General features: G+C 47.4%; 10 protein-coding genes and 1 non-coding gene across 11 annotated transcripts; 5 read left to right on the top strand and 6 right to left on the bottom strand.

The window, feature by feature from the left end:
• Positions 1–824: 824 nt before the first annotated feature.
• On the bottom strand, positions 825–1,951 carry P175DRAFT_0436269 (translation initiation factor eIF2 subunit alpha; the record flags this gene model as incomplete). Its single annotated transcript, XM_040893793.1, has 4 exons — positions 825–1,302; positions 1,360–1,567; positions 1,633–1,795; positions 1,874–1,951. The coding sequence occupies 4 exons, from the start codon at positions 1,949–1,951 to the stop codon at positions 825–827; spliced, it is 927 nt and encodes a 308-aa protein (XP_040752888.1).
• Positions 1,952–2,676: 725 nt separating this feature from the next.
• On the top strand, positions 2,677–5,112 carry P175DRAFT_0531002 (SulP family inorganic anion transporter; the record flags this gene model as incomplete). Its single annotated transcript, XM_040899832.1, has 4 exons — positions 2,677–3,083; positions 3,141–3,767; positions 3,824–4,346; positions 4,414–5,112. 4 exons carry the CDS (start codon positions 2,677–2,679, stop codon positions 5,110–5,112), a joined length of 2,256 nt encoding a protein of 751 aa, XP_040752887.1.
• Positions 5,113–5,305: 193 nt separating this feature from the next.
• P175DRAFT_0556461 (uncharacterized protein) lies at positions 5,306–6,691 on the bottom strand. Its single transcript, XM_040900697.1, has one exon. It carries the CDS (start codon positions 6,513–6,515, stop codon positions 5,394–5,396), a length of 1,122 nt encoding a protein of 373 aa, XP_040752886.1. The 5' UTR covers positions 6,516–6,691; the 3' UTR covers positions 5,306–5,393.
• A 191-nt stretch (positions 6,692–6,882) lies between these two features.
• P175DRAFT_0456143 (F-box protein) lies at positions 6,883–8,596 on the bottom strand. The gene is made up of 3 exons (XM_040894619.1): positions 8,371–8,596; positions 7,786–8,298; positions 6,883–7,722 (listed from the first exon to the last, which is right to left on the bottom strand). Exons 1-3 carry the CDS (start codon positions 8,502–8,504, stop codon positions 7,092–7,094), a joined length of 1,278 nt encoding a protein of 425 aa, XP_040752885.1. The 5' UTR covers positions 8,505–8,596; the 3' UTR covers positions 6,883–7,091.
• A 667-nt stretch (positions 8,597–9,263) lies between these two features.
• Positions 9,264–10,141, top strand: P175DRAFT_0435151 (oxidoreductase, short chain dehydrogenase/reductase family superfamily; the record flags this gene model as incomplete). Its single annotated transcript, XM_040893712.1, has 3 exons — positions 9,264–9,870; positions 9,925–10,021; positions 10,075–10,141. The coding sequence occupies 3 exons, from the start codon at positions 9,264–9,266 to the stop codon at positions 10,139–10,141; spliced, it is 771 nt and encodes a 256-aa protein (XP_040752884.1).
• A 1,362-nt stretch (positions 10,142–11,503) lies between these two features.
• Positions 11,504–11,574, bottom strand: P175DRAFT_0t54. Its single transcript has one exon. It is a non-coding gene; the product is annotated as a tRNA-Gly (tRNA).
• A 1,054-nt stretch (positions 11,575–12,628) lies between these two features.
• P175DRAFT_0187820 (slipin family protein) lies at positions 12,629–14,300 on the top strand. Its single transcript, XM_040892533.1, has 4 exons — positions 12,629–13,030; positions 13,107–13,221; positions 13,278–13,770; positions 13,834–14,300. The coding sequence occupies exons 1-4, from the start codon at positions 12,856–12,858 to the stop codon at positions 14,071–14,073; spliced, it is 1,023 nt and encodes a 340-aa protein (XP_040752883.1). The 5' UTR covers positions 12,629–12,855; the 3' UTR covers positions 14,074–14,300.
• A 401-nt stretch (positions 14,301–14,701) lies between these two features.
• On the bottom strand, positions 14,702–16,121 carry P175DRAFT_0508455 (phosphotransferase family protein; the record flags this gene model as incomplete). The annotated part of the gene is made up of 3 exons (XM_040898352.1): positions 14,702–15,415; positions 15,489–16,048; positions 16,079–16,121. 3 exons carry the CDS (start codon positions 16,119–16,121, stop codon positions 14,702–14,704), a joined length of 1,317 nt encoding a protein of 438 aa, XP_040752882.1.
• A 1,299-nt stretch (positions 16,122–17,420) lies between these two features.
• On the top strand, positions 17,421–18,944 carry P175DRAFT_0500380 (uncharacterized protein). Its single transcript, XM_040896946.1, has one exon. The coding sequence runs from the start codon at positions 17,485–17,487 to the stop codon at positions 18,595–18,597; it is 1,113 nt and encodes a 370-aa protein (XP_040752881.1). The 5' UTR covers positions 17,421–17,484; the 3' UTR covers positions 18,598–18,944.
• Positions 18,945–19,040: 96 nt separating this feature from the next.
• P175DRAFT_0456129 (glycosyltransferase domain-containing protein) lies at positions 19,041–21,514 on the top strand. The gene is made up of 2 exons (XM_040894618.1): positions 19,041–19,614; positions 19,682–21,514. The coding sequence occupies exons 1-2, from the start codon at positions 19,432–19,434 to the stop codon at positions 21,311–21,313; spliced, it is 1,815 nt and encodes a 604-aa protein (XP_040752880.1). The 5' UTR covers positions 19,041–19,431; the 3' UTR covers positions 21,314–21,514.
• A 243-nt stretch (positions 21,515–21,757) lies between these two features.
• P175DRAFT_0500377 (uncharacterized protein) lies at positions 21,758–22,801 on the bottom strand. Its single transcript, XM_040896945.1, has 3 exons — positions 22,761–22,801; positions 22,550–22,702; positions 21,758–22,329 (listed from the first exon to the last, which is right to left on the bottom strand). The coding sequence occupies exons 1-3, from the start codon at positions 22,764–22,766 to the stop codon at positions 21,850–21,852; spliced, it is 639 nt and encodes a 212-aa protein (XP_040752879.1). The 5' UTR covers positions 22,767–22,801; the 3' UTR covers positions 21,758–21,849.
• Between the last annotated feature and the right edge of the window lie 565 nt (positions 22,802–23,366).

Here is a 23,366-nt window from a genome sequence, read left to right as displayed (position 1 = left end):
AGTTGGAGGGTTTAAATTGTGCAGCGCATCAGATTCGAGGAGATCCCTCCGTGTCCGCCCCACCTCAGCTCCCAGCCACATCGATCATGCCTTCTCTACTCCGTACACTCTGCTGAATTATATCACAAGATCTACAGACAACTTAATTGGCTGTATGATAGGATGAGAGAGTGTGAGTATTTTTGAGTGGCATAAAATATGGTACGTTTGGGGTGGTCCTGGAGCTGGGGACGTTTCCGCACGCTCAATGGGGTTTTTTTCTTAGTACCTCGGCGGTCATCGAGGACTATACGAACTAAACATGCTAGAAATTTCAGGAAGCATATTCGGTCAAACTCAATGGAAAAGCTTTTGATAGCACTAAGATGTCTAAAACGGACCCGCTGGCGGTGAATCATAGATCAAAGAAGCTTATGTACATCAGAACATGGAATAGAGCAAATGCCGTCCAAAGCTCACTTATCAGAGGTCGAAAAGCATTCGCGGATCAGAAATACACAAAAGCAGTTCAGGTCCCATGGCCTGATATAGAACGCCTCGTTTAGACGAGGTTCGTGCCATTGGAACTCATATCCGACATTGCTGTTGATCCAAATTCTGCCTGCGAGCGTATTAAACCGTCTCCCGTTTCGTAAATCGTGTCACGTTCGGAAACCCTTTCTAATGAACTTTTGCGTTTCTGCCTTCTACTCCCCCGACATCACATAACGACCTCCGGCCCTCTTCCAGCTCGAAATTCTACACTAATGTGTATCCTTTAGAGCTGTCCTTGTCCCCCCTACTCATAGGCTCGATACGGTGCTGGCAGTTGTACAATGAAGAGTCTACTCAGGGACACCCTCGTCGCTCTCGGACATGCTTTCATCACCGCTGACTTCCATATTCTCGCGCTCACGCTTCTCCATAAGCTCCTGGAGGGCGGCGTCATCGTGCTCGGTGACGGCCTTAGGAGCCATCTTGACGATACAGCCACCACCGGACTCTTTGATTGTGGCTTCAATCTTCTCAATAGCCTGTTCAAGCATCTGGATTCCGAGTGTCTTATCCAGGCACTGGCTGGTCAAGACGTATAGTGGAGGGGCAACCAGTTTGACCTTGATTTGGTTCTCGGGGGTGTTATTAGCCTCGGCGGTGCGCAGGGCATTCTTGACCGCATCGATACCATCGTAACCGAAGCAGGTAACCTCGATATCGGCACGGACTTTCGTTGGGTGAGGTGTGAGTCGCTTTCCGATGTAGTTGGTCAACTCCTTCTTCACAGATTCGCTTGGAAATTCAACCTCGCTCCACACATCAGGGTTCCTGAAAAAGTATCAGTCACATGCCAAAGGTCTCAGGACATTGTCGGGGAAGCCATACGTGATAGAAACCTTGAAAGCATCGTGAGAGTGGCCGTATTTCCTGTTCAGGGGCCATGCGATCTGCTGGTATAGGGTCTCGAGAGGGGTCTGCGTAGCCTCTGCAACATGGCGCAGGATAGAGTGCACAGCCTTGCTCTTGTTGTACCTCTCCTCGCACTTAATAACATCTTCTGGAGAAACTCGTCGCTTGGAAAGATCGATATATCCTAAAATCGAAGACACGATAAATCAGTGAAAATGTTACTTTACTCCCAGTCAGACTTCCTCATACCCTTCTCCTTGTCGACACGGAGCACGATCACAACCTCGTTGCGGCCAATGCGAATGAGTTTTTGGATACTACGGATACGTCTTCGCGACAGTTCGGAGAGCAGGATCATTCCATCGATGTTGTCATATTCGAGAAGCTTCACATAGGCGCCCATCTCGGCGATCTGAAAATTGAGTCACGGTCAGTATATAGTATAGAATTTTGACTTGGGAATCCGAAACCAGATTCCAGAGATGCGTACCTGCTTCACATTGACCATAACATAGCTATCCACCTCCGGATACTTCTCCTCATAGAATCGACAATTGGTTAACGACATTTTTGGCGGGGTTGCGCCTTCTTCTAGGCAAAGACTGCGAATTTGTCGGGTGCTAAGAAGGATAATTCAGGGGCAGGGAATAAAAATCCGAGCCAAGATGATTTCCTGGAAAAAAGAAAAACCAGGGAGGGAGTTTCCGAGAAAAAGGCGAAGAAACCGATGTTCAAAGATCGGGGACAGTCTGTTGAGATCACAGCACAATTCCTTCAAATCGCTTTGTGGCGGCTCAAAACCCACTTTGGGCTTCGGATACGGTCACGTGAGAGAAACTCTTCTCCGCCCGGCAGAATAGATATCGTTATCTTTTCGGGGGCCTGAGGCCAACGCCCCTGTCCAAAGACTCCAAACCCAATGTTTTGACTTCGAACATCCCCGTGCGTGGCGAACATCAATCAGTGCATCCCGTAAATTTCTTCCCCCTCTCCCCGCTCCGCTTCTCCAATTTTATATTTAGTCTATCTGGCGGTCTGTTTCGCTAGAGCTATGCCTCAAACCTGATTTCTTCTCCTCCACTCCCTCTCAACTCTTCCTGACTTGAGCTGGCAGAGTGCGGTATTTATTTATTTTTTTTTTGGCCGCTTATTTCTAGCACTTGGCTCTAGCTTTTTTTTTTTCTCTGCACATATCTTTTTGCCTCGTTCTCCTGGCTTTAATAACATATACGGCCTTATTGACTTGGTGAATCGCTGCATGGAAGGTGTACATTTGTTCTATGCTTTATGAATATGTCGGACTCCAGATCCTTACAGGCAGATCAGACCCGCTCTTTGCGGGAGCGGGTTTTTGACATATTTCGTGCCTCTTCTTCCCATAGCCCCGAGACTTCCTCAACAGCAGCAGGCGGGAATCTACAACGGGACTTGGGTATTCGCACCCCATTGCTGAGGTCCTACGACCACCAAGAGCCGCCATGTGGTATGGGTGACTCCTGCAATCATGGCACCTTTACCCCACGAGTGGAGCCTGAAGATCATTCTGGATGGCGAGTACACTCTCTCGCTGGCGGCGAAAGGTCCTATACTCGAAACCAAAGCCAACAATCTACGCCAACCACGCCTAGCATACAGGGTCCAGAGAATCTGCCGTTGACCGGGGCATCGACGCCACTTGCAGTAAAGCACAGTAAATCTTTGTAGGTCTATAATATCTGAGCTCATAGCTCCTTGACAGTCCACTAATAAAAGACCAGGTATATGTCATACTATATTCCGTTTTTCAATTGGATCACCCAATACCGCTTGTCCTACTTTCGCGGGGATTTGATCGCCGCTTTAACCATCGCCTCCATTTACATTCCGATGGCGCTCTCCCTCTCAAACATCGCGCATGCCCCTCCAATTAACGGCCTATATTCCTTTGTTATCCAGCCTTTTATATACGCAATCCTGGGAAGCGCTCCTTTGATGGTTGTCGGCCCAGAAGCAGCTGGATCTCTGCTCACTGGAACGATTGTCAAGGCCTGTGTGAACCAAGGACACACAGGAGAAGAAAACGAGGCCGCCAATGCCGTGGTGGTCGGTGTGGCTACTGCTATGGCTGGAGCCATGGTTCTGGTTGCAGGAATAACTAGACTGGGGTTTTTGGATAATGTATTGAGTCGACCATTCCTGAGGGGCTTTATCACTGCTATCGGGTTTGTTATATTTGTGGATCAGCTTATTCCGGAGGTCGGTTTGGCGGAAGAGGCCAAACGCGTGGGCGTGAGTCACGGAAGTACAGTGGATAAGCTAGTATTTCTTTTCAGGAATATCGAGTCTTGCCATGGCTTGACGGCAGCTGTCGCCTTTACCAGTTTTGCGATTATCATGGTATTCCGGTATGTATAAACTCCCCAGAAGGAAAACTAGCGACCTAAGCTCATGCCCGGTGCAGGACTCTCAAAAAGACACTCGAAAACCGATTCCCGCAAATCATTTATTTTCCAGATCGAATTATTGTCGTTGCTCTTTCTGCAGTTTTGACGTGGCGCCTTGGATGGGAAGAGCAGGGGCTTGAGATCTTGGGTCCAACAGAAAATACTGCCAATGGGGTCTTTAAATTTGAGTGGCCTTTTCAGGCCAACCGTATGCATTACATGCGTACCGCATTAAGCACTTCGTTTATCATTGCCGTCCTTGGCTTTTTCGAGTCATCGGTTGCCGCTAAAGGACTTGATGGTACCAAGAGGAAGGAGGGAGTGGAAGGAATGTCTGTCAGCCCTAACAGAGAGCTGGTAGCTCTAGGCGTTGCCAATGTTGTAGGTGGGTGTTTCATGTCTCTGCCTGCGTTCGGAGGATATGGAAGAAGCAAAGTCAATGCATCGACTGGTGCTCGTTCCCCAATGAGTAGTATCTGCCTCAGTATGATTACTTTGATTTGTATCATGGTTCTCATGCCATACTTGTACTACCTTCCGGTATGCTCCCCGCCCCCCCCCCTTCTTTAGGCCTTTACATCCCGACAACGTCTGACAAGAACCCCAGAAAGCCGTCCTTTCCTCGATGATTTCTGTTGTCGCCTTTTCCCTGATCGAAGAATGCCCGCACGATGTAGCTTTCTTCATTCGTTTACGGGGATGGACAGAGCTGGCGCTCATGCTTCTCATCTTCGTATCAACTATTTTCTACTCTCTTGAGCTCGGAATTGCGCTTGGAATTGGTCTATCTATCCTAATTCTTATCCGACATTCCACGAAACCCCGAATCCAGATTCTTGGAAAGGTAGCTGGCACAAGTGATCGATTCGAAAACGCCGAACTCCACCTAGATAACGTTGAGCTAGTCGAGGGAGCCTTAATCGTCAAAATCCCAGAACCTCTTACATTTGCGAATACCGGAGACCTCAAGAACCGTCTTCGTCGCCTGGAACTATACGGAACTAATCAAGCTCATCCCTCCATGCCTCGTATCCGACCACCAGAGAATAACAAGAACATCATTTTCGATATTCATGGAGTTACTAGCATCGATGGCTCAGGAACGCAGGTCTTATATGAGATTGTGGAACGGTATGCGCAAGTTGGAACAAGGGTTTTCTTCTGCCGTCTTCCTAACCGCGATGTTTTCCACATGTTTGAGCGAAGTGGTATCGTTGAACAATGTGGAGGGATATCACACTTTGTTGGCCATGTCGACGAAGCACTTAAATTCATAGAGTCTGAGAGTCAATCTCTTCATGTTTGATCCGTCGGTGCCGCACGATGGAGGTCCACTTCGCGAGCTGAGCGTTTAGACTGTACGATTTGACTTGACTCATGTATACGACTAACGACATTGCATGTTCATCAATGTTACTATAACTTCCAATGGTATGTTTAGGATGATGTAGAGTTGGGAATATGTTTGCTATTTGTCATAAATAATATATGCCATATTTATTTGAATGAAAATAGATTTATAGATGGTATCTAACTCCTTACAGCACCAACACTAAAAGAGAATTCCTAAAATATAAGAAGAAGAAATTATTCTTCTGCAACACCCCGCCCCAAAAGAGCCCGAAGCAACGACTCACTTGCTCTGAGCGCAGCACGATTTCTCTCACTTCGACCTTCTTCTTCTTCACCCTCGCCGTCCCTCGCCTGTGCAACCAACTTCACCCTCCCTTCACCAGTAATAACAAACCCGGCGCACGCGATCCTTGTTAAACGCACATACTCGCCTCCCAAAAAAGGCTCCCCAGCAGACCCCATCCCCATTCTCATACCCGAATCCAGAGCTAGATGTTTCTCTAAATAAGCCGAAAGCCCCGAAAGCACAGAAGAAGAGCCTTGATCATCCACTGAGCCGGAACCAGAAGCTGACCCGATGGTGGATGGAGATGGAGCCGCGCGCACAAAGGCCGTAAGTGAGGCCTGCGGAATGCTCAAGTTGAGCGACTTCAATGCAGGCGAGATAGGCGGGGAGAAAGATAAAGTGAGATGCATTTCTTTGATGACGTCCTCAATGAGTGCAGACGATGACGACGGATTTCCTTCAGCCCTCGAACTCAAGCCACCAACGTACGTCTCCAGCGCGGCACACATAAACTTCGAAGGTAGTCGAAGCAGCGAACAGTACGTGTCAAACGTCGCAGAGAGAAACCCCGTGAAGCTCTCCCGCAGGGATCTCGGTAGCCGTGTAAGCAGTACAGGGAGGTAGGTTGAGTTCGACTCCGCTTTCCTCTTCTGATTGCTCTTCTTATTCTTCTTCGTCTTTGGCTCTGAAGCGCTTGTAGTCGGCGCAGCCAGCAGAGCAGCTTTGTAAGTGATGTTTTCGTATTCCAGGGTCACCAGGATCCCGGCCTGGTGGTCCTCACGTTGAGTCTGGTGGGTTTGTCCACCCAGGTCGGAGAGGGGGGAGAGAGTCGCCCAGGTGCATGACTTGAGAGCACCGATGGTAGAGAGAGTAGGCGCATCTTCTTCGGCCTGCCAGCCTTGGACGTTAGCGAGGGAATTGGTGAGATGATCGCGCAGGCGTGTGGCGTATGTATCTAGGGCTGTGGGGTTATCGAGTAGAGTCTCGAACTCGTTCCCATGGTGGAGTGGGGAGAGACGGTGTGAGGTCCATGAAGTATTCAGTAGATGGTGCGGGCTTGTTTGCGCCATTCCTTTCCTATGCTATGCTATGAATGAAGGTCTAGGCCTCGTGGTACATTGGTTGTAGAACTTCTTTTCAGTTGGATAAAAAAAAATAACTTTTTAGCAGGCTGCTTATCACATTTCGGGACGGCGATTTTTTTTTTTCAATTTTTATAAGTTCGACCTTATTCAGTTCTTAGAAGATGGTCTAATTGCGATGAAGTTTTGCCAGTACTCCGTATGTAACTATCCCAAGACGCGACTTGGAGACAAACTTGGCAAACAGCGCACGTGCCAGCCAGGTCGCCTTTCCCAAGGGTCTTGCATAGTTAGGGCTTAGGGCTGTTTGAAGCAGTCAGGTTTAAAACAGAAAGAAAGAAACAAATGGGATGCTATAGCAGCTTCCTGTATAATGCTTTCAGTAATGTTTGAAATCTAGACAAAAAAATTAGGACGAGCATAAGCAAAGAAAAGAAATTCGCTCCAGCTTGCCAATGCATTAGCCAAAATGCTCATCCATTCATCTCCCGAATCCCAATTGAGAACGCCGTATGCAAAAAATAACAAAAGAATGTAGAGAAACCCCCCGAAGGTATATCTATATTATGCACACCAGCCGCCAGACGCCCCGGACTGACAGTCAGGACAACCAAAGATAATGGGTAGATCTTGCCAGACAAGAATGCATTCTACAGCATGTCTGCCTGTCCTTCTTGACGCTAGCTCAGCTCTGACAACATCAAACCAAACGTCCTGCACCGAACTATGGAGGTGGACGCTGGGTGCGCTCCCAAAAACCAGAGAGTTCATGTCGTCCTTCTCGTTTTGCATGATATCCTGATGAAAATTGTACATGAAATCTCTCCGCTGCATTCGCTGGTTGCCACCGTCCCCAATCTCCGCTGAGAAGTACTCCACGATCCGCAGGAAGGGTGAAACAGTAAGCAGGGAGCCGATCCAGCTATCATCTGAATCCCCACGTTCGTCGGGAGGTACTGTGTATTGTAGATATGAGACTAAAAGCTGCATGCAGTGGTGGGTGGATATAAGAGTAGACGTGTCAGTAAACGGAGGCGCTTGGATGATCTTTATCTGCAGCTCTCGATACATATTTTTGCGGATGTGAGGAGGTATTGGAACGGGTAGTCGTCCTGCTTCAAAGTCGCGTAAAAGAATATTGGTTTGCTCCCGTCTAGCAAGGGAATATGTCTCGAGGAAGTATAAGGTATAAAACCTAAGGGGAAATTTGTCCGTCTTAGCAGAGCGTTGGGAACGCTGAGTTCCAGGCTGAACTTACATTAATGGTGTAAGGTAAAACCAAATCCTCGCCGTCGTTCCTTTCACAAAGTCATTTCGCTCTATTTTCGAAGGGAAGAAAGATTTCATGTAAGTCGGCTCACTGTGCACGAATCGGTCCATGACTCGGTCCGCGAGGTAATTGCACAGCTTTGAACAGAGCTTCTGCCGCCGACGAAGACTATAAATATAGCGGAAAGTATACAGATGGCCACCTCGTGCCCTCTTTGCTGGAGGAAAGAGATCCGACAATAGCACCACATCGTCTTCCGGGTTTCTCGTATAAACTCTTTCGCTATCTAGCGGAGACGGGAGTGTTCCATGGCGCCGTTGACGGAGGTATTGCCGAGCTATTGACTGCTCATGCGTGGAGAGGATCTGGTTAAATGCTCTGCAAACGAGTTTGAGGGGAGGAAAATCCGTAATCCCGCAGTAGGCGAATATCTTGATCTGGATTTCTACCGGAAGGAGATCCCAGGGTGAGGACGTTGGTATTGAAGGGACTCTGTCGATACTGAAGTGCATTAGCTTCAACCTTACTACCAGGCTATAATGTTAAATTAACCCCCCCAAAAGAGATACATACACCGACGACGAAGAAAATTGAGATTGAAATAGACTATGTCTGGAAGCGTTCCTCCTGCTGTCTGCCTGTCTTTTCTGGTTGATGGCAGCACGGGCTCGTTTCACATGAAGGAGGAATTGTTGGAGAGAGCTCATGGTCAAGCGTCTAAAGACATGAGGAGACCAGCTCCAGCTTCAAAGCCACCGGGGAAGGGGATTGTCACCATCTAAAATGTGAACAACTGAACTTGAAACCTGAACCTGCATCAATCCTGTTTTCGTCGTCGGCGCGGACGAGTAGGGTGGTCTAGATGACTAAGCTGGTCTTGGCTTAGGTTGGAGCAGTACAGCTGTTTCTGGGTCCATAATAGCCACTTTAACAGAGGGAAGGGTGATTGATGTTCATATTGATCAGTGGTATTAATTAGAATGTATTTCTCTCCAAATTTCGTGAACTCGGAGGTGCATGAAGCCGTACCTACAAAAGTGCCCAGGAGGGATGCAGCTTTGTCGCGAGAAAAGGTGATTGTAGGTCAGCATTTCTTGGCAGGGCCTGCACCCATACCGAGGTCCAGTTTATAGTATACTATACGTCGAGATGTATTGTCCTCCAGGGTGGTTTCCAGATTTAAAGAGGTTCTAGAAGTTTTAATTATAGCCATTATTACATCCATCAATCATAGAGACATGTAGGTCAACCTATGCTGACGTGTATGTTCTCCCGGTTTAGGATCATTGGCTTACGTCATTCGCCGGAGGGGTTGCGTCACACTGGATGCTATCTTGCACTTCATCATGATCTAAACCCGCTTTCATCTAATACAATTTCTTCAATTTTGAACATTAATTTATCAAATTTGACTGTATAGTGGGCTCTTATTTAATACGTGTATGTGCCCGCTTATTGACGACAAAATGAGTGGTAATATCCTTATTGTGGGAGCAACTCGGGGATTGGGTGCCTCTCTCCGAGATCTATACGCATCCAACCCTTCAGTCATTAATGTCTTTGGAACCACACGCTCGGACAGCAAACCAGATAGTCATCCTAAAGTATCCTGGATTACGGAAGTTGACCTTTTGAAATCCAATGTTGGACAGAAACTCGTCTCTCAACTCCCGTCATCACTCAAACTCTCTACGGTCATCGTTACAGCGGGATACTTCGGGTTCGAATCCTTTGATACGCCAGATTGGGACAAACAAGTACAAATGTACACTACATCAGCCATAGCACCAGTGTTTTTAGTCCAGCAACTCGTCAAGGCGGGTCACCTCAACGAAGGAAGCAAGGTTATTCTCGGTAGTAGTGAAAGCGGCAGCATTACCCTGCGCCATGAGAAAGAAGGTGGAGGCAACTACGGTCATCATGCTAGCAAGACTGCTCTGAATATGGTAGGAAAGCTTCTAAGTTTGGATTTGAAACCTATGGGAATAGCTGTGGGCTTAGTCCATCCGGGGTTTATGCGCACGGATATGACGAGAAGTGTTGGGTTTGATAAATACTGGGACGATGGTGGAGGTAAGCTCAATTCAATCTCGATTCATTGCATCTTTCTTAACGGTTGCTTTACAGCCGTCACTCCCGAAGAAGCCGCCAAATCTCTCGCTTCATTTATTGAAGAATTTGATATCAACAAGACTGGAGAGTATTGGGCACCTCGGGGTCCTAGGTATGTTCATGACTATGCAGCAAAGAGATAAATCATCTCTCTAACTTATGCAGGGACATCGGGACTGCTGAGCCTGTCTTAGGGGCTAATCTTCCAACTCCTTTACAATTACCGTGGTAGATCGAACTGTTTTGAAAGCGATTGATCTGGCCTTCAAAAGTCGGACAGTAGGTAGGTAGCCTTGGTGGAGTTCTACTAAATGAGACACGAAATAATTGCCAACGAATGAGTTTCCCTTGGTGACTTGGAAAGAGGGACACTGCTAAGGTATTAAAAAACCAGTACCAATAAACTGATGAATGCCATTTACGTGATAGAAGTGCGTGTTCTAAGCAATTTAGATTACTGAGAAATAAACAAAGCTATAATCCCCTCCAGGGATATGCAACGGGTAAATCGCTTCTCCACGGCGGCTACTCTATATTCAAGGATCAGAATATCATCCGACTTAGGGCACTCACCCCGAAGATCGACACCAATGAACGGCATTAACTTATCCATTTCGGATCCCTCCGCAGCCTTGCTGTGAAACATGACCCGGGGAAGCTCCACGCAGGAAACCGTGCTTCAGAAACCACAGCCCCTTTTAGCGAAGATATGTTGATGTTTTGCTCATCATTCTAACTACTAGTAGTTTATTCATGATAACCCATTATCACACCTAGTTGAAGCCATAAGCGGGCTAAAGGTGCCTAAATATAAATATAGTGATGCAGGGAACACCTTATAAATCTGACTAAATCATCTCTGTTTTCCCTTGCGTTGGTTCGCAGCTAAGCGAGTACATAAAACTAATTATTAGGAGTGTATTGATTGTTCATCCCAACAAGTAACAATAAGGCTCATCAACTTCTATTCTACAGAGATGATCATGGCTTATTCTTCAGTTTATTCTTCCGCGTTTATATCATGTGAATATAGATGGGCTTGCATCGATTACGCAAGTATTCTCTAGTCCCCCTGTGATGTGGTTAATCCTACTCTTCAAATTGAAATGTTGCTAATACTTACCATGTTAGAATACACCAAGTTGTGCTGGTAGAGAAATGTAGCCAGGGGTTTATACAGGGGATGATCATTTCATGCTCAGGAATTCAAGATTGAATATTGTCTGTGGTTTGTATGAGTAATTCATTTGTGAGATCCAATAGTCTCATAGTAAGAGCTGTTCAGCTATGTTGGGATATCGGACAACCCTTTAAGGGGGAGTGCTACAGCTACCCTGTTGTGAAACGAGCGCCGCTGGTATAGGGAAGCCACCTTGTATCCAATGTAAGAGTTGACTGTAAGTTCAAAGTGTAGATGCTAGGATACTTTGTATTTGCTTATCTTGATGAATATGGCTCTGTATGCAGCAATGTAGGAAGTGATGATGTGTTATATTATTTTCTCTTTTGTAAAATTTAAAAGCAAGGATAAGAAAAAGGTGTTGAAAGATTCAGATTCATTGTCAGGTAGCATTGGCAAAAATTAAAAAGAAATTGCATCATCCGCGAATCGAACGCGGGCCTCATCGATGGCAACGATGAATTCTACCACTAGACCAATGATGCTTCTTGATATAAGCAGGCATTTTTATTGACATTATGAGCTAGAATTAGTTTCAGGGACTTGTGCTGTTTCCAAGTAACAAAGACTGTAGATCTAACTACATGCATCCTATTACTCAACTTTGGCTGGTGTATTTACAGTATACTTAGCTCCCTGTACAAGAATACTCCTCACTCTATACACGTTGTGGGTTCTGCGCTTTTACCTTGATATGGTTGATGGCATGTTCCTTTGCCCTGGTGCCATCTACTGTGAAATGTCTCATTCCCCTGCAATAACCAAGTAGAAGTCAAGAGTGGAGCGTCACAGTTGCTGTCCCTTGCAACTATGTAGCATCGGGAATATAGTAATCAATGCCTTGCAATATTTTGACCCTATCGGAGAATTAGCCGAAGAATCATCATGAAGGCTACTCTTAGCTACCAATAACAGCAATAGTGCCCGTGGTGGAACACTGCCCCAACGCGCCCGACAGTGGACACTGGACAGTTTACTAACAGGGCACAGGGCTGCGGGGCTCGGCGCTGCATTTTCTCAATCCGGATATCAAAGCTACAAATGGATCCATACAACAGGAAGGAAAACGCTTGCTCCCCCCGAAACCTTCAGATGCAGAAATCGCACTATCGTATTTTTTGAGTTTGGCAAAAGAAAAAATCACTCAAATCACTCAAGAAAATGCGGAAGGCTGCTGGGGGTTGCTCACATGATGTGTCAGACCGTGGTCACTGGCAAGACAATGAACATTAATACTTCCTGGGATGCGGCAGTGCTGTCAGGGTGCCCTGGAACAATGACAACTGCATTGACTAACTTATACCAGAAGTAGTCAATACATATAGTCAACCAAGAGTTGTGATTTTGGTCCACTGGGCTGAGCCTTGGGGGAGGTTTTTGGAAGGCGGAGGTGGAGGAGACCAATAATGGGATATCCTAAGGCGACTGGAAGACAAGGTTCAGTTTCCAACTTGTCCAAAGACCTTTTAACCAAACGATGATTAGTCCTGAAGCTCCCTGCCAAGAAGCTAGAAGCTACAAAGCAGTCTACTGCTCGTGTTTCGGTGGGGAGACTTGAGTGACGTCCTGCTTTTGTCCTGACCTTATTTAAATCCCATCATCGTCTTTTCTTTTGCTCTTCTCCCCCTTCAAGCTACATAGTGGATTCCATCGCTTTAAGGGTTTCTCATACATCGACTTTAAACTTAGAAAACGATCCAACTCTCTATCAGCAACCCCTCGATCGACTGTCGCGTGCTCTCTAATCACACCCTGGGCCTTTGAACATGTCTGCGGAAGCTAGCTCTGTTAACGGCAAAGCGCCAGTTCGCCCTCATCACCGTCCATCTGGCATCGTCAACGTCCAGCCTGCGCGGTTGTCTGATCTGCAGCCTAAATACGCCCAAGTGCTTGAGCAGGACCACCAGAACCCCGAGGCTCATGGGTGGTATGCCTCTTTTAGTACGTGTCACTTGCCAAATAGCGGGTCTGACGTCAGAAAAAGGGTCTTAGTACTAACATAGCGTCTCCTTTATAGAACACAACATCGGAGAGTGCATCGGTGCACTGGGTATCATTCCCTGCTGTCCTTGTCCAAACCCCTTCCGCTCTGTCCAGCAAGGTGAAGTCGGGTTGGTCTCGAGATTTGGCCGGTTTGTGAATCCGCAATCCTGATGAAGGAGAAATGCGCTAACTTGCCTTTTTCTAGCTTCGAACGCGCTGTCGACCCCGGTCTCGTTAAGGTCAACCCTATGAGCGAGCGCCTCATTACTGTAGATGTGAAGATTCAGATCGTCGAGGTGCCTCGCCAGGTGTGCATGACCAAGGACAACGTTACTCTCAACCTGACTTCCGTGATCTACTACCAAATCGTCTCACCACATAAGGCTGCATTTGGTATTTCCAACATCCGTCAGGCGCTTGTGGAACGCACCCAGACAACTTTGCGCCACGTACTTGGAGCGCGTGTTTTGCAGGATGTGATCGAGCGCCGCGAGGAGATCGCTCAATCCACATCGGAGATCATCGAAGAGGTGGCTTCAGGATGGGGTGTCCAGGTTGAGTCTATGCTCATCAAGGACATTATCTTCAGTGATGACCTCCAGGACTCCCTGTCCATGGCTGCGCAGTCCAAGAGAATCGGCGAAAGCAAGGTCATTGCTGCTCGTGCTGAAGTTGAGTCGGCTAAGCTAATGCGCCAGGTACGAATCACTCTGTTGAGTTTATTTTTGCTTGGCCGATTGATATTGACTATTATTCTCTAGGCCGCCGACATCCTGTCTTCTGCTCCTGCTATGCAGATCCGATACCTCGAGGCCATGCAAGCCATGGCCAAGACTGCCAACAGCAAGGTCATCTTCCTTCCCGCTATGAACCAAAGCATACAGCAACAGTTGGCAACAGCCGAAAACGCCGGCGAGGGGCCCAGTCGCTACGGCTCCAACCCTCAAGTTAACGAGGGATTTCAGCGTGCTATGAATGCACGTGTGGTGGAGGACATCTAAATGCAACAACGCCTGACACGTGCCTTTTTCTGTATTCTGCTTTCTCTATTTTGCTTGGATGAAGATACCCGTCTGTTTTGATCATTGAATTAATGTCTGTTATGATTCTTGTATGACTACCCGAGTAGAAGCAACTGCTAGCACCCAGGGAAGGGAGCATGAGACCAGTGCGCGGTAGATCTCCAGTGGCTTTACAATATCCTTCAAAATTCCTATAGTGCTTTGGGGAGATACTCTCATCAATTATCATTTGTAAATACAGGACTGCAGTTTCGTTCAAGCGGGGTTTAACTGTATGGGACTGTTCCAAGATTGTCTTTGAACGCGGCCGCGTGGAGTGAAGTCCATCCATTACAAGGGGGATGCCAAATATAATACCGGCTGCTACTAAATTTTGACTTTTCGTGTTATTTTGCTTCTCTTTCTTTTGTCAGTTTAGGATTAGGTGTTGTCATGGTTTTCGCCGTTGTTATAGTAGTGATCTCTGGCTTTCTGGCTTGTTTTTGGAGTATTCGAATAACTCTCACAAAATGGCTTTATATAGATAGTCTAGGGCTAGGAAAAGGTACTAGTGTGGTCTATGTTTATTTTATAACTATATATATATAAAATAAGAATGACAGACAGCTTAACATTCAGAACCTTCCTCTGGTTCCCATGCCAAAATTCTTTCTTTCATCTCTTCAAGTTTTCGGCTCACGAACTCCTCCATATAGTTTTTCTCCTCCTGATCAAGGAGGTCTATCCTCTCTTTCCATCTATCTTGCTCTGAAACCCCACTTGGACCAAAGAAACGATCATCAAGTTTCCGCCAGAAGATAGCATCAAAGGCAAAGTTTTTCCTCGCTGCGTATATGACCCAAAAGTCCCCGTTTTCCCAGCTTTGCTGCATTGGACCAGAAAGTCTTTGGTCTTCCTTTAAGTTTCCTTGCTCAAGAGCCGCGGCTTCACGCTCGAGAAGCACTTTCAAGAACGTCTGCAGACGATGTTCAAACCTCTTTCCCCAAGCCTCGATCCCGTCTGGCCAGTAATCCGGCTGCTCGAGAAGCAGCCACCATGGTGGCGCGTAGGAGAACTCGGCTGGCGCTGCGTAGGTAAATTCCCAGTCTACTACCCCAACAATTTTCAAGTCTGCGTCCACTAGCACGTTGGAGGGCCGAAGATCGTCACACCATATTTTGAACGGGCCGCTGTCTTTTGGGAAGCTGGACGTAAGTCGGCCGTCCCTGGCGATCTTGCGGAAGAGCCGTCTAGCGACAAACTTCCGTCGACAATCGTCCGCAGAGTCGACTGCGTCATTCCGTTGCTGGGTCAAATGCTCTGTATGTAGCTCTGCAAGGGGCTTGGAAATATGAAGATGCTGTATTGAAAGTGGTGGTGGGCAGTTTTGAGCGTGGTAACGTTCCTAACCGGACGAGTTCATTCATATTGATAGATAGAGGCCGGCGTGCTATTTCCCATGTGGAGTCATCTATCTGGGAAAGGGATCCTATCCGAGGAAATGATAATCTAGATAGCTGTAACAAGATATCCGCAAGCTGTCCATACAGCATTTCTAGCTTGTCGTTGTCGATATGTGGATCAAGAACTGGGCGGTCTTTAATATCAAGCCCGGGTGTATTCAGCGCTGTACTCAAATCCATGGCATAGTCAATATATTCCATGATAATAAATGGCCCTAGACCGGGGGGGCTTTCTTCCTTTGTCCCCCAGTGTATAATAACTGGGACCGGAATCGATGTATGGTCCCGAAGATACTTCATCACAGCAACCTCGTTGCGAACTTTCTCTTCAGGGAACATGCCGATGCCAGGTTTTGGAAACCGAATAATTGCAGAGCCACTATCCTCGAATTTCATCCGGAAACATACATTAAACCCTCCGGCTGTAGCGTCACATAACTCTACAGGGACGCCTTTTCGGTGCTTCACGATCAAGTTACCGATTTCTTTCAAAGTATCGGTCTCAAATAACCCTGCTATCCAAGCATCCTCAATCACCTCACTCTGTTCCCATGCAACATCATCGAAGTTCATACGACTCTGCATGTTTGTAGATCCCGGGTGTCAACTGGGCTTATAAGATGTTAGTTGAAATACTGAAGAGCGAGATGGGTGTGAAAAAACAAAGGGGGCGGGGGAGGGAAGTACAAAGGCCGGGCGTGGGATTTTAAACCATGTTTTATAAGAAATTCTACTATGAATATTACCCAAGAAGTATTTTTGGCATGAAAAAATTACATTCGCTAGTCAGAATTCGAGCGCAAACCCAGGTCCTTGTACCCAAATAGCGTGCTATATCCAATGCCGAGATCAACCAACGGCCAAGGATAAATGGGACCTTTACCTGTCAGTTTGATACTGAAAGCGACTCAGATATGGTCTTTAATTGAACTGCATGCACAGGTTATATGACAGATGCCACAATATGTACACGAACGCAATAATGTAAGGGGCTGGACTTTGGTGCCGTTAATCTAGAACGGCGACGAAGACGTTCAAAGAAGATGATTGCCACCCAACCACTCTATCGGAACCCCAGTATTCCATTCTCGTCAAAAGCTCCGGCTTCTACACTGATCTATACCAATTAGTATGTCGCAGGATAAAGCCAAGATTGAGCGGTATGACCAGAGTGTAATTGCTGGGCCACCGGGTCAACCCAAAAGATGTCGTACAGGAGGCGCAAACGAGTTTTGCTTACCTCTCACTGCAAATCCCTAGTATCCAAACACTCCTCTCAATTGACGGCTGGTACATTAACGGACGGCGCCAACCTGATTGATCCGACCAGCTTGCCCGTTCTAATGCTGGCTCAGGCAATGGAGAATATATGGCCTAGGTTGTTGGGCTATTTTAGCCTTTTTTTTAGCGCTTCCCATTAGTTAACTAACTAACTAGTTAACTATTGAGAGATTCTCGGCTCTGTCAGCGCATAAGCTTATGTGGGTGAGGAGGTGAGGAGGATAAGTGGGCTAGCTCTGTGTCCAAAGAAGAGAGAAAGGGACAAAAGATCCTAGGGGGTTGAACCCGGAGGGATTCCATGGTTCATAATATATTTACCTGTATACAGAGTCGCTTCGCAAATTATCCAAGTCTAGTTTTTTGAATTCAGCAGCGAGTATATGACCTACCGGATAAACCCATAAATCCGACACTACACCTTTGACAGTCGATAAAGACAATATTTAGAAGTAAATCCAGATAAAATTATAGAGATTGATGATATCTGCAATAATGGAATTCCAAAGTACTCGTAAAGACTAACCAGGAGGCTGTAGCTCCAAGTGGGGACGGACACCAACTCAACCGTAATTCTTGATTTAACTACACCACATTAATCCAAGATGCCACGGGCACTCTCGCCCCTTCATACTAGATACCCTTAATATCCAACCCCCCAGATAGCCAGATGGCTCCCTCACAAAAGTCCAGTTCAGCTCTGCAAGCTACCAGGACCCAAACATCCTCAGCAGCAACTGCCGGAACCATAACAATCAACCCCGACTTCACAAACCCATCCTTTGACCCCGTCGACTTCCTCAACGATGTCCTCCCCCCGCTGACGCTGGCGTCCTCACAAACACAATCATATTCCCACACTTCACGAGGAGGAAACGGAAAAACACCTGTGAACCTTGCAGACCTCTCTTCCCGCGTTCAGTCTGTTCTCTCCCAAGCCAACGCCCTGAATATTCGACAGTCTAATACCCTCACACAACTCACGGATGAAATCCTCCGCAGTGGGAGCAGGCTTGCATACGAGGTTGAGATTCTACGGGGCGAGACAATAGGTCTCTCTGATACATTGACAGATGGACTCCGAGAAGAAATGGCGCGGTTTAGCAACGCCAAATCTACCACTACCACTACCACAACCACCACTACAAGTACAGCACCAACAACCATGATCGAGAAAGAAAGCAACAACGGCGACGATGACAACGATGATAACACCGAAGAGCCCCCCATCGAAGCAGAATACATTACCAAACTACGCACCCTGAACGCTGTCCGCGCTCACCTTGACGACGTCGTCCAAACCTTCGGCGACGCAATGGAATGGCCTCTCCCGCCCTCGGAAACCTCTCTCGCGTCCTCATTTATCTCCGTTTCCGCGCCGGATTCCGGGCCCGATAGCCACAGCCGCGAAGAAAAGGGTCAGGAAGTCGCGAAGAAACTACGAACGGAAATAGCGACACTCCTCGGTTCAGATGACGCCGTTGCTGGATTAGAGGCCGCAACGGACCGGATTGAAGCGTTGCGGGTGCTTGCGACGGTGTGGAAGGGGACAGCCGAGGAGAAGGCGCGGAATCGGATTGTGGATGGGTTAGCGAAGATGGTGGACGATAAGAGGAGGAGGGTATTGGATGCGCAGGGGGGTTCGTCATCATCGGCTTATTTACAGGCACAGCCGGCGCACGGGGTTTCTGGGAGGGGACACCAGAGGCAGGAGAGCGAGGGACCTGGAGGAGGGATATTTAAGAATCTGCAGCGGTTACGGGAAGAAATTTATTTGGAGTAATTCGGTTGATATATGTTTCCTCCTCCCTTATATCCCATGGGTTTAATAGATCATTATCAACTGTCCTAGGCCTGTAGACTTGGTAATCATCGATTGCAAAGTATGAAGGGTCCAAATCCGTATCGTGGCATTTCATTTGGCGAACGGAAGCAAGTCACGGCAAGGAACTCTGGATGATCAATCCCACCAATGAATGAAACAGGGATGCAAACTGGATGACGCGGCCATGAGGAAGTTCTGTGCGAAGGCTTATGTTCTCAGAGTTAAGATCTTTATTTATACTTGGTGTAACTGGAAGAAAGAAGGGATTCTTGAGGTGGAGAGAATCATAGGTTAATTAAGAAAAGGGGCGAGAGAGGTACCGAATGGAAGTAGGGAATTAAAACCCTCTGGTAATCAACTCATTTTACACAGCTTTAGAGGCCTGGACAAGGATTCATCCATCATAGAGTGTTAATCTTGTCCCAACCGGTCGCATTGAAACATTTCCAGGCTCTAGTCCGGTCTTACTCTTGCGGCTGTCGTCATCTTCTTCTTCTACGGTGTACTTGTCATCTGCAACATGGTGACTTCTTGCTGTCATTGATTTCTTTCCCTCTCAACTTCCACCATCCTTAGACGCTTCTTCTTCCCCCATCCCAGTGCCAGCCTCAATCAGCCTTTGGGCTACTCGGGACGACGTGTGGCGGCAGGAATGTCCATTCTCAAGATTTTTTTGGTTTCAAGCTGCTTGAGACCGTCCGTCCCTTATCTTCCATCTGGGTTGAGTGACAGTGCCATTGCTCTGTTCAGGCGATCCATCTCTCGAAAGAGGGTACAAGTGCTCTTCGCCAGATGGACTCTCGTGGCCTACTGAACGGCCTTTGGGTCGACCAGTATAATTCGTGGCGCCTATCCGCGACAAGGTTCCTGCACCAGACTTACTATCCCCGTCCGCGAACACGACCAGTCAGGTCGATTTTCGCTGTCGCAACATGTTTCTTTCTTCTTTTTCTCTTCCTGCGTCCTCCTCGCGAGGTGGGTTTATCTCTTTCCCGAGACTGCATTTTAAATCTTCGGAAAGAAGCTAATCACCTCTCTTCAGCCGAGCATCAATTACTGGCTCAAGTACCCCTCATACCATCCTTTTCACGAGAACCCTGAAGATGCTCGAATCGTGTCCCCGAAACTCTCTCTTGACCGAAATGATACCCTTCCTAATAATCTACAAAAAACCAACCCATCTTTCCACCTCGTCTTGCCCGCGACGCGCAAATCATCCGCTCTTTGTCGCACCCTGGCCTCCGCCATGATTCTGAATTATCCACCCCCTACTCTAGTCCGTTACGGGAGAGCTCTACCCGAGCACTCGACAGAATACGATTTTATGGTTGATAGAATTACTGGAATATACAACTTTCTAGAATATACCCCTCGTCTACAAGATAACGACATCGTTCTTATTGTGGATGGTTTCGACATATTCTTTCAATTGCCCCCGGAGGTGTTGATCACCCGATTCCAGGACCTTCTGCGAGAAAACAATGCCAAGTTGCGAAAGAAATACGGGATGGTAACGGTTGAGCGTCCATTCCGTAAAGAAGGAGTAGAAACCCTTCAAAAGTATTCCCAGCGCGTGATTTTCTCCGCTGGCAAAGAATGCTTCCCAGGTCTTCCACTTGATGCGGGTTGCGTTACAGTTCCTCGATCTAGCTTACCCCCAGACGCCTATGGATGGAAAACTGATACGCGGGGACCCCTAACGCGACCACGGTGGCTCAAACCAGGCGCAGCTATCGGTCAAGTTGCAGACTTGAAACTGATCTACGCGCAAGTTCTACGGTATGTGGAGGAGCACCGTAACGTCCATGGGGATTATCTGGCTTTGACGCAGATGTACGGACGGCAGGAGTACGTTCGGGAACTGGAGAGACTGAGAACCACAAGTGGATTCAAGGAGAGACTGTACCGATGGATTGGTATATCCGAGGCAGCGAATATGACCAGCGTCCCTCCTCGATTGGACTCTGGCCAACGGTATGAGTATGGAATCGGCGTGGACTTTGAATCCCGGCTATTTTTCAATGCGTTCAATTCTAAGCAAGATGTTGAATGGTTGAAATATAACAATGTCTCGAAGACATCATCTGTTCAGATGGAACATCATGTGCCCCGGGAAAGACGCCTTATCCTTCCAGACGACTTGTCCGAGGACAATGTTTGCAACCCATTTACCCAGCCCAAGTTCGGCAAGAATGAATACCTCAATCCCCCATGGAATGAAACTCTGGACGAGCTCCCGAATAACCGGTCTTGGAATAACATCCCCCTGATGACAAACGTGCATTCCGCGTCGGTTCCGGTTCTGGTGCATATGAATATAAAAGACGACCGGAATGTCGAACGCACCGTCGAACGAAATTTGCGTGATACGTGGTGGTCGAAAATGTGGTTCCACCCTTGGGCCCGGGCTCTTCTCCGCAAGTACATGCGCGCCCAGACCGGGTTCGATGCAGCTCAGACGGCCCTACTAGGTGGCCAAAACTGGTGGGACGTGCGTGGCGGCGCAGGAGGAATCTGGACAGACAAGGGAGAGTGGATTAACTATCCTGAAGTCTGCGCAGGTTTTGAGCGTGACATGTTTGATGACGATCTCGGAGTCTGGGGCGAGGAAGCTGGCGGCGAGCCCGGAGGACCCGTATACAATGAGTTCGGCAACTTGATCAAGGGTCAATAGCTCTAACCGCTCTTGTTTCCCCTTTCTTCATATCATCCCCTTCGTTGCATATATTGATCTCACCACCTTATTCTAGGTGTGTTGACTAGCGTGGTTAGGACCACGCACAGGCTAATGGGTTCTCCATAGCCGTGTATATTCAGTTTGGTGTTGGGGTTCTTATTGTTGTAATCCGTCATGGCGTACTGGCCTGTGTTTCCCTTTTTTTTTTTTTTTTTTTTTTTTTTTTTTTTTTTGACGCTAACCATGGATATTTACTTCGTAACTAAAGATAGCTAAAGATACCAGATAGAGGAGAAACACAAAGTATAGTATAGTAAATATTGGACTGATCAGTCAACTTTTCTTACATAGTAGGTAGTATGTAGTAGTGTAGTATTTATGTACCGAGTAACCCATCCCAACTCCATAACCAAAAAAAAAAAAAAATTTGCAAATCATATCATGAATCATATCATACACAAAGCCAATCTCCCCCTCCTTTGCTCTCCAAAAGGTAGCAGGAAGAGGAGCAACTCAATCACCTATTCCCAACCTTAAAACGTCTCCCGGATAATAGCCAACACCTCACCAACATCCTCCTGGCTCAACCTCTCCTCACGCTCCTCAATCACCGTATCCAGTAACGCAAGCGCGCCGTAATCCCCCGCCATTGGATCCTCCTCTTCTTCCCCCCCTTCACCCTGTTCTCCACCCTCACCCTCACCGTCGCCTTCCTGACCAGTTTGTTGTTCATCCGCACCATCAACGTCCATCTCTTCGCCGCCCTCAGGAGCGTTCTCCGTGTTCTCAGCAGCAGAAGCGGACGAGTCAATGCCTACGCCGAGGTTCACGATCATGAGCACCTCGCCTTTCGTCAGGCCGTAGGGCTGGAGTCGCGTGACGAGGGCGCGGAGGGCTCCATCGAGCGGTGTTTCTGTTTCTTTCTGTGCGCGCGTTTGTGTTGTGGATGTGGTGGTCGTGTAGCGTGGGTATTTGAGAATGTGTGGAGAGAGACGGGAGACATAGTTGTGGATCTAGATATCATCAGTCAATCGGTCAGTCAGTCAGACTCGAACTCATTCAATTCATATTCTGGAGGTTTTTTTTTTTCTTTCCGTGTAAAAATGCAAGCTCATCACTCGCATAATCATACTAAGCACCAAATCCAGGAATAGACAGACAGACAGACAGACAGACAGACAGAGAGTGGGTGAGTGAGTGTGAGGGAGAAAGAGAAAGAGAAAGAGGGCATACCTCCTTAACAACCGTGTTATGGTCCCGTAAATCCGGACTCGGTACCCAGTGCCTTGAACTCGGCGGGGGGTTTGGTGGTCTTCTTGGTGGGTTTGCAGTGAGGTACGCGAGAACCTCGACGTTTGTGAGGACTGCCTCTTGGGGGTTGATGATCTATATCGCATGTCAATGCCTTTCCTTTTTCTGAAGAAAGGGAGGGGTATGTATGTACCCGCATGGTTCTGGAGGGGTTTAGTGGTTGAGATAGTTCAGATCAGATATCTGAATCGCGAAAGGAACCCAGGAAAATTAGGGCGGAGAGAGGGGGGGAAAAGATGGGTTTTGCCGGCAGAATTATTAAGTTACAGGCGGCGGTGTGTTTACTATCTTTTAAATGCAAAGCAAAACACAACCTTGGAGGTTTCAATTGAAGATGGTTAAGAATTGGAGATGAAGAATTCGTAGAATAGGGTTAGTAGGTAGGTGCATACTGGATTGAATTGACTCTCAGCTGTCAACTGGAAAAAAAAAAAAGATAATATCGAAAACCCCATTCCATACATAGTCCGACCCTAAGTGACGACACGACGTAGACCCCATAAAACAGAAACATATACCCCTACCGGTGAAAAGGACAAGCTAAAAGGCTTTATAGAGCTGATTAGCCCATAGAGTACCGATATGTGAAGAAATATCGTTGAATACTGCGGCTATGGCCGTGAGCATGCATGCTCATCTTCGACTTCCGTTATACGGGGTACATTGGGAAACTGGATTCATTGCTTCCACTTCGCGGTCGAGATCTTTCATTAAACACCCAGAATCCCATATCTAGCGA

The sequence above is a fragment of the Aspergillus ochraceoroseus genome (genome assembly GCF_002846915.1).
Source record: "Aspergillus ochraceoroseus IBT 24754 chromosome Unknown P175scaffold_3, whole genome shotgun sequence".
NCBI classification, from domain to species: Eukaryota; Fungi; Ascomycota; class Eurotiomycetes; order Eurotiales; family Aspergillaceae; genus Aspergillus; species Aspergillus ochraceoroseus.
This window is presented reverse-complemented; position numbering and strand designations above follow the sequence as displayed.

Coding starts and splice junctions, on each gene's coding strand:
- P175DRAFT_0556461 (XM_040900697.1), bottom strand. CDS start 6,515: ATGGCGCAAACAAGCCCGCACCATCTACTGAATACTTCATGGACCTCA.
- P175DRAFT_0456143 (XM_040894619.1), bottom strand. CDS start 8,504: ATGAGCTCTCTCCAACAATTCCTCCTTCATGTGAAACGAGCCCGTGCT. Junction 8,299..8,370: donor CAATTTTCTTCGTCGTCGGT/GTATGTATCTCT, acceptor AATGCACTTCAG/TATCGACAGAGTCCCTTCAA. Junction 7,723..7,785: donor TTTTACCTTACACCATTAAT/GTAAGTTCAGCC, acceptor ATTTCCCCTTAG/GTTTTATACCTTATACTTCC.
- P175DRAFT_0187820 (XM_040892533.1), top strand. CDS start 12,856: ATGTCTGCGGAAGCTAGCTCTGTTAACGGCAAAGCGCCAGTTCGCCCT. Junction 13,222..13,277: donor TTGGTCTCGAGATTTGGCCG/GTTTGTGAATCC, acceptor GCCTTTTTCTAG/CTTCGAACGCGCTGTCGACC. Junction 13,771..13,833: donor CGGCTAAGCTAATGCGCCAG/GTACGAATCACT, acceptor ATTATTCTCTAG/GCCGCCGACATCCTGTCTTC.
- P175DRAFT_0500380 (XM_040896946.1), top strand. CDS start 17,485: ATGGCTCCCTCACAAAAGTCCAGTTCAGCTCTGCAAGCTACCAGGACC.
- P175DRAFT_0456129 (XM_040894618.1), top strand. CDS start 19,432: ATGGACTCTCGTGGCCTACTGAACGGCCTTTGGGTCGACCAGTATAAT. Junction 19,615..19,681: donor TCCTGCGTCCTCCTCGCGAG/GTGGGTTTATCT, acceptor ACCTCTCTTCAG/CCGAGCATCAATTACTGGCT.
- P175DRAFT_0500377 (XM_040896945.1), bottom strand. Junction 22,330..22,549: donor ATAACACGGTTGTTAAGGAG/GTATGCCCTCTT, acceptor GATGATATCTAG/ATCCACAACTATGTCTCCCG.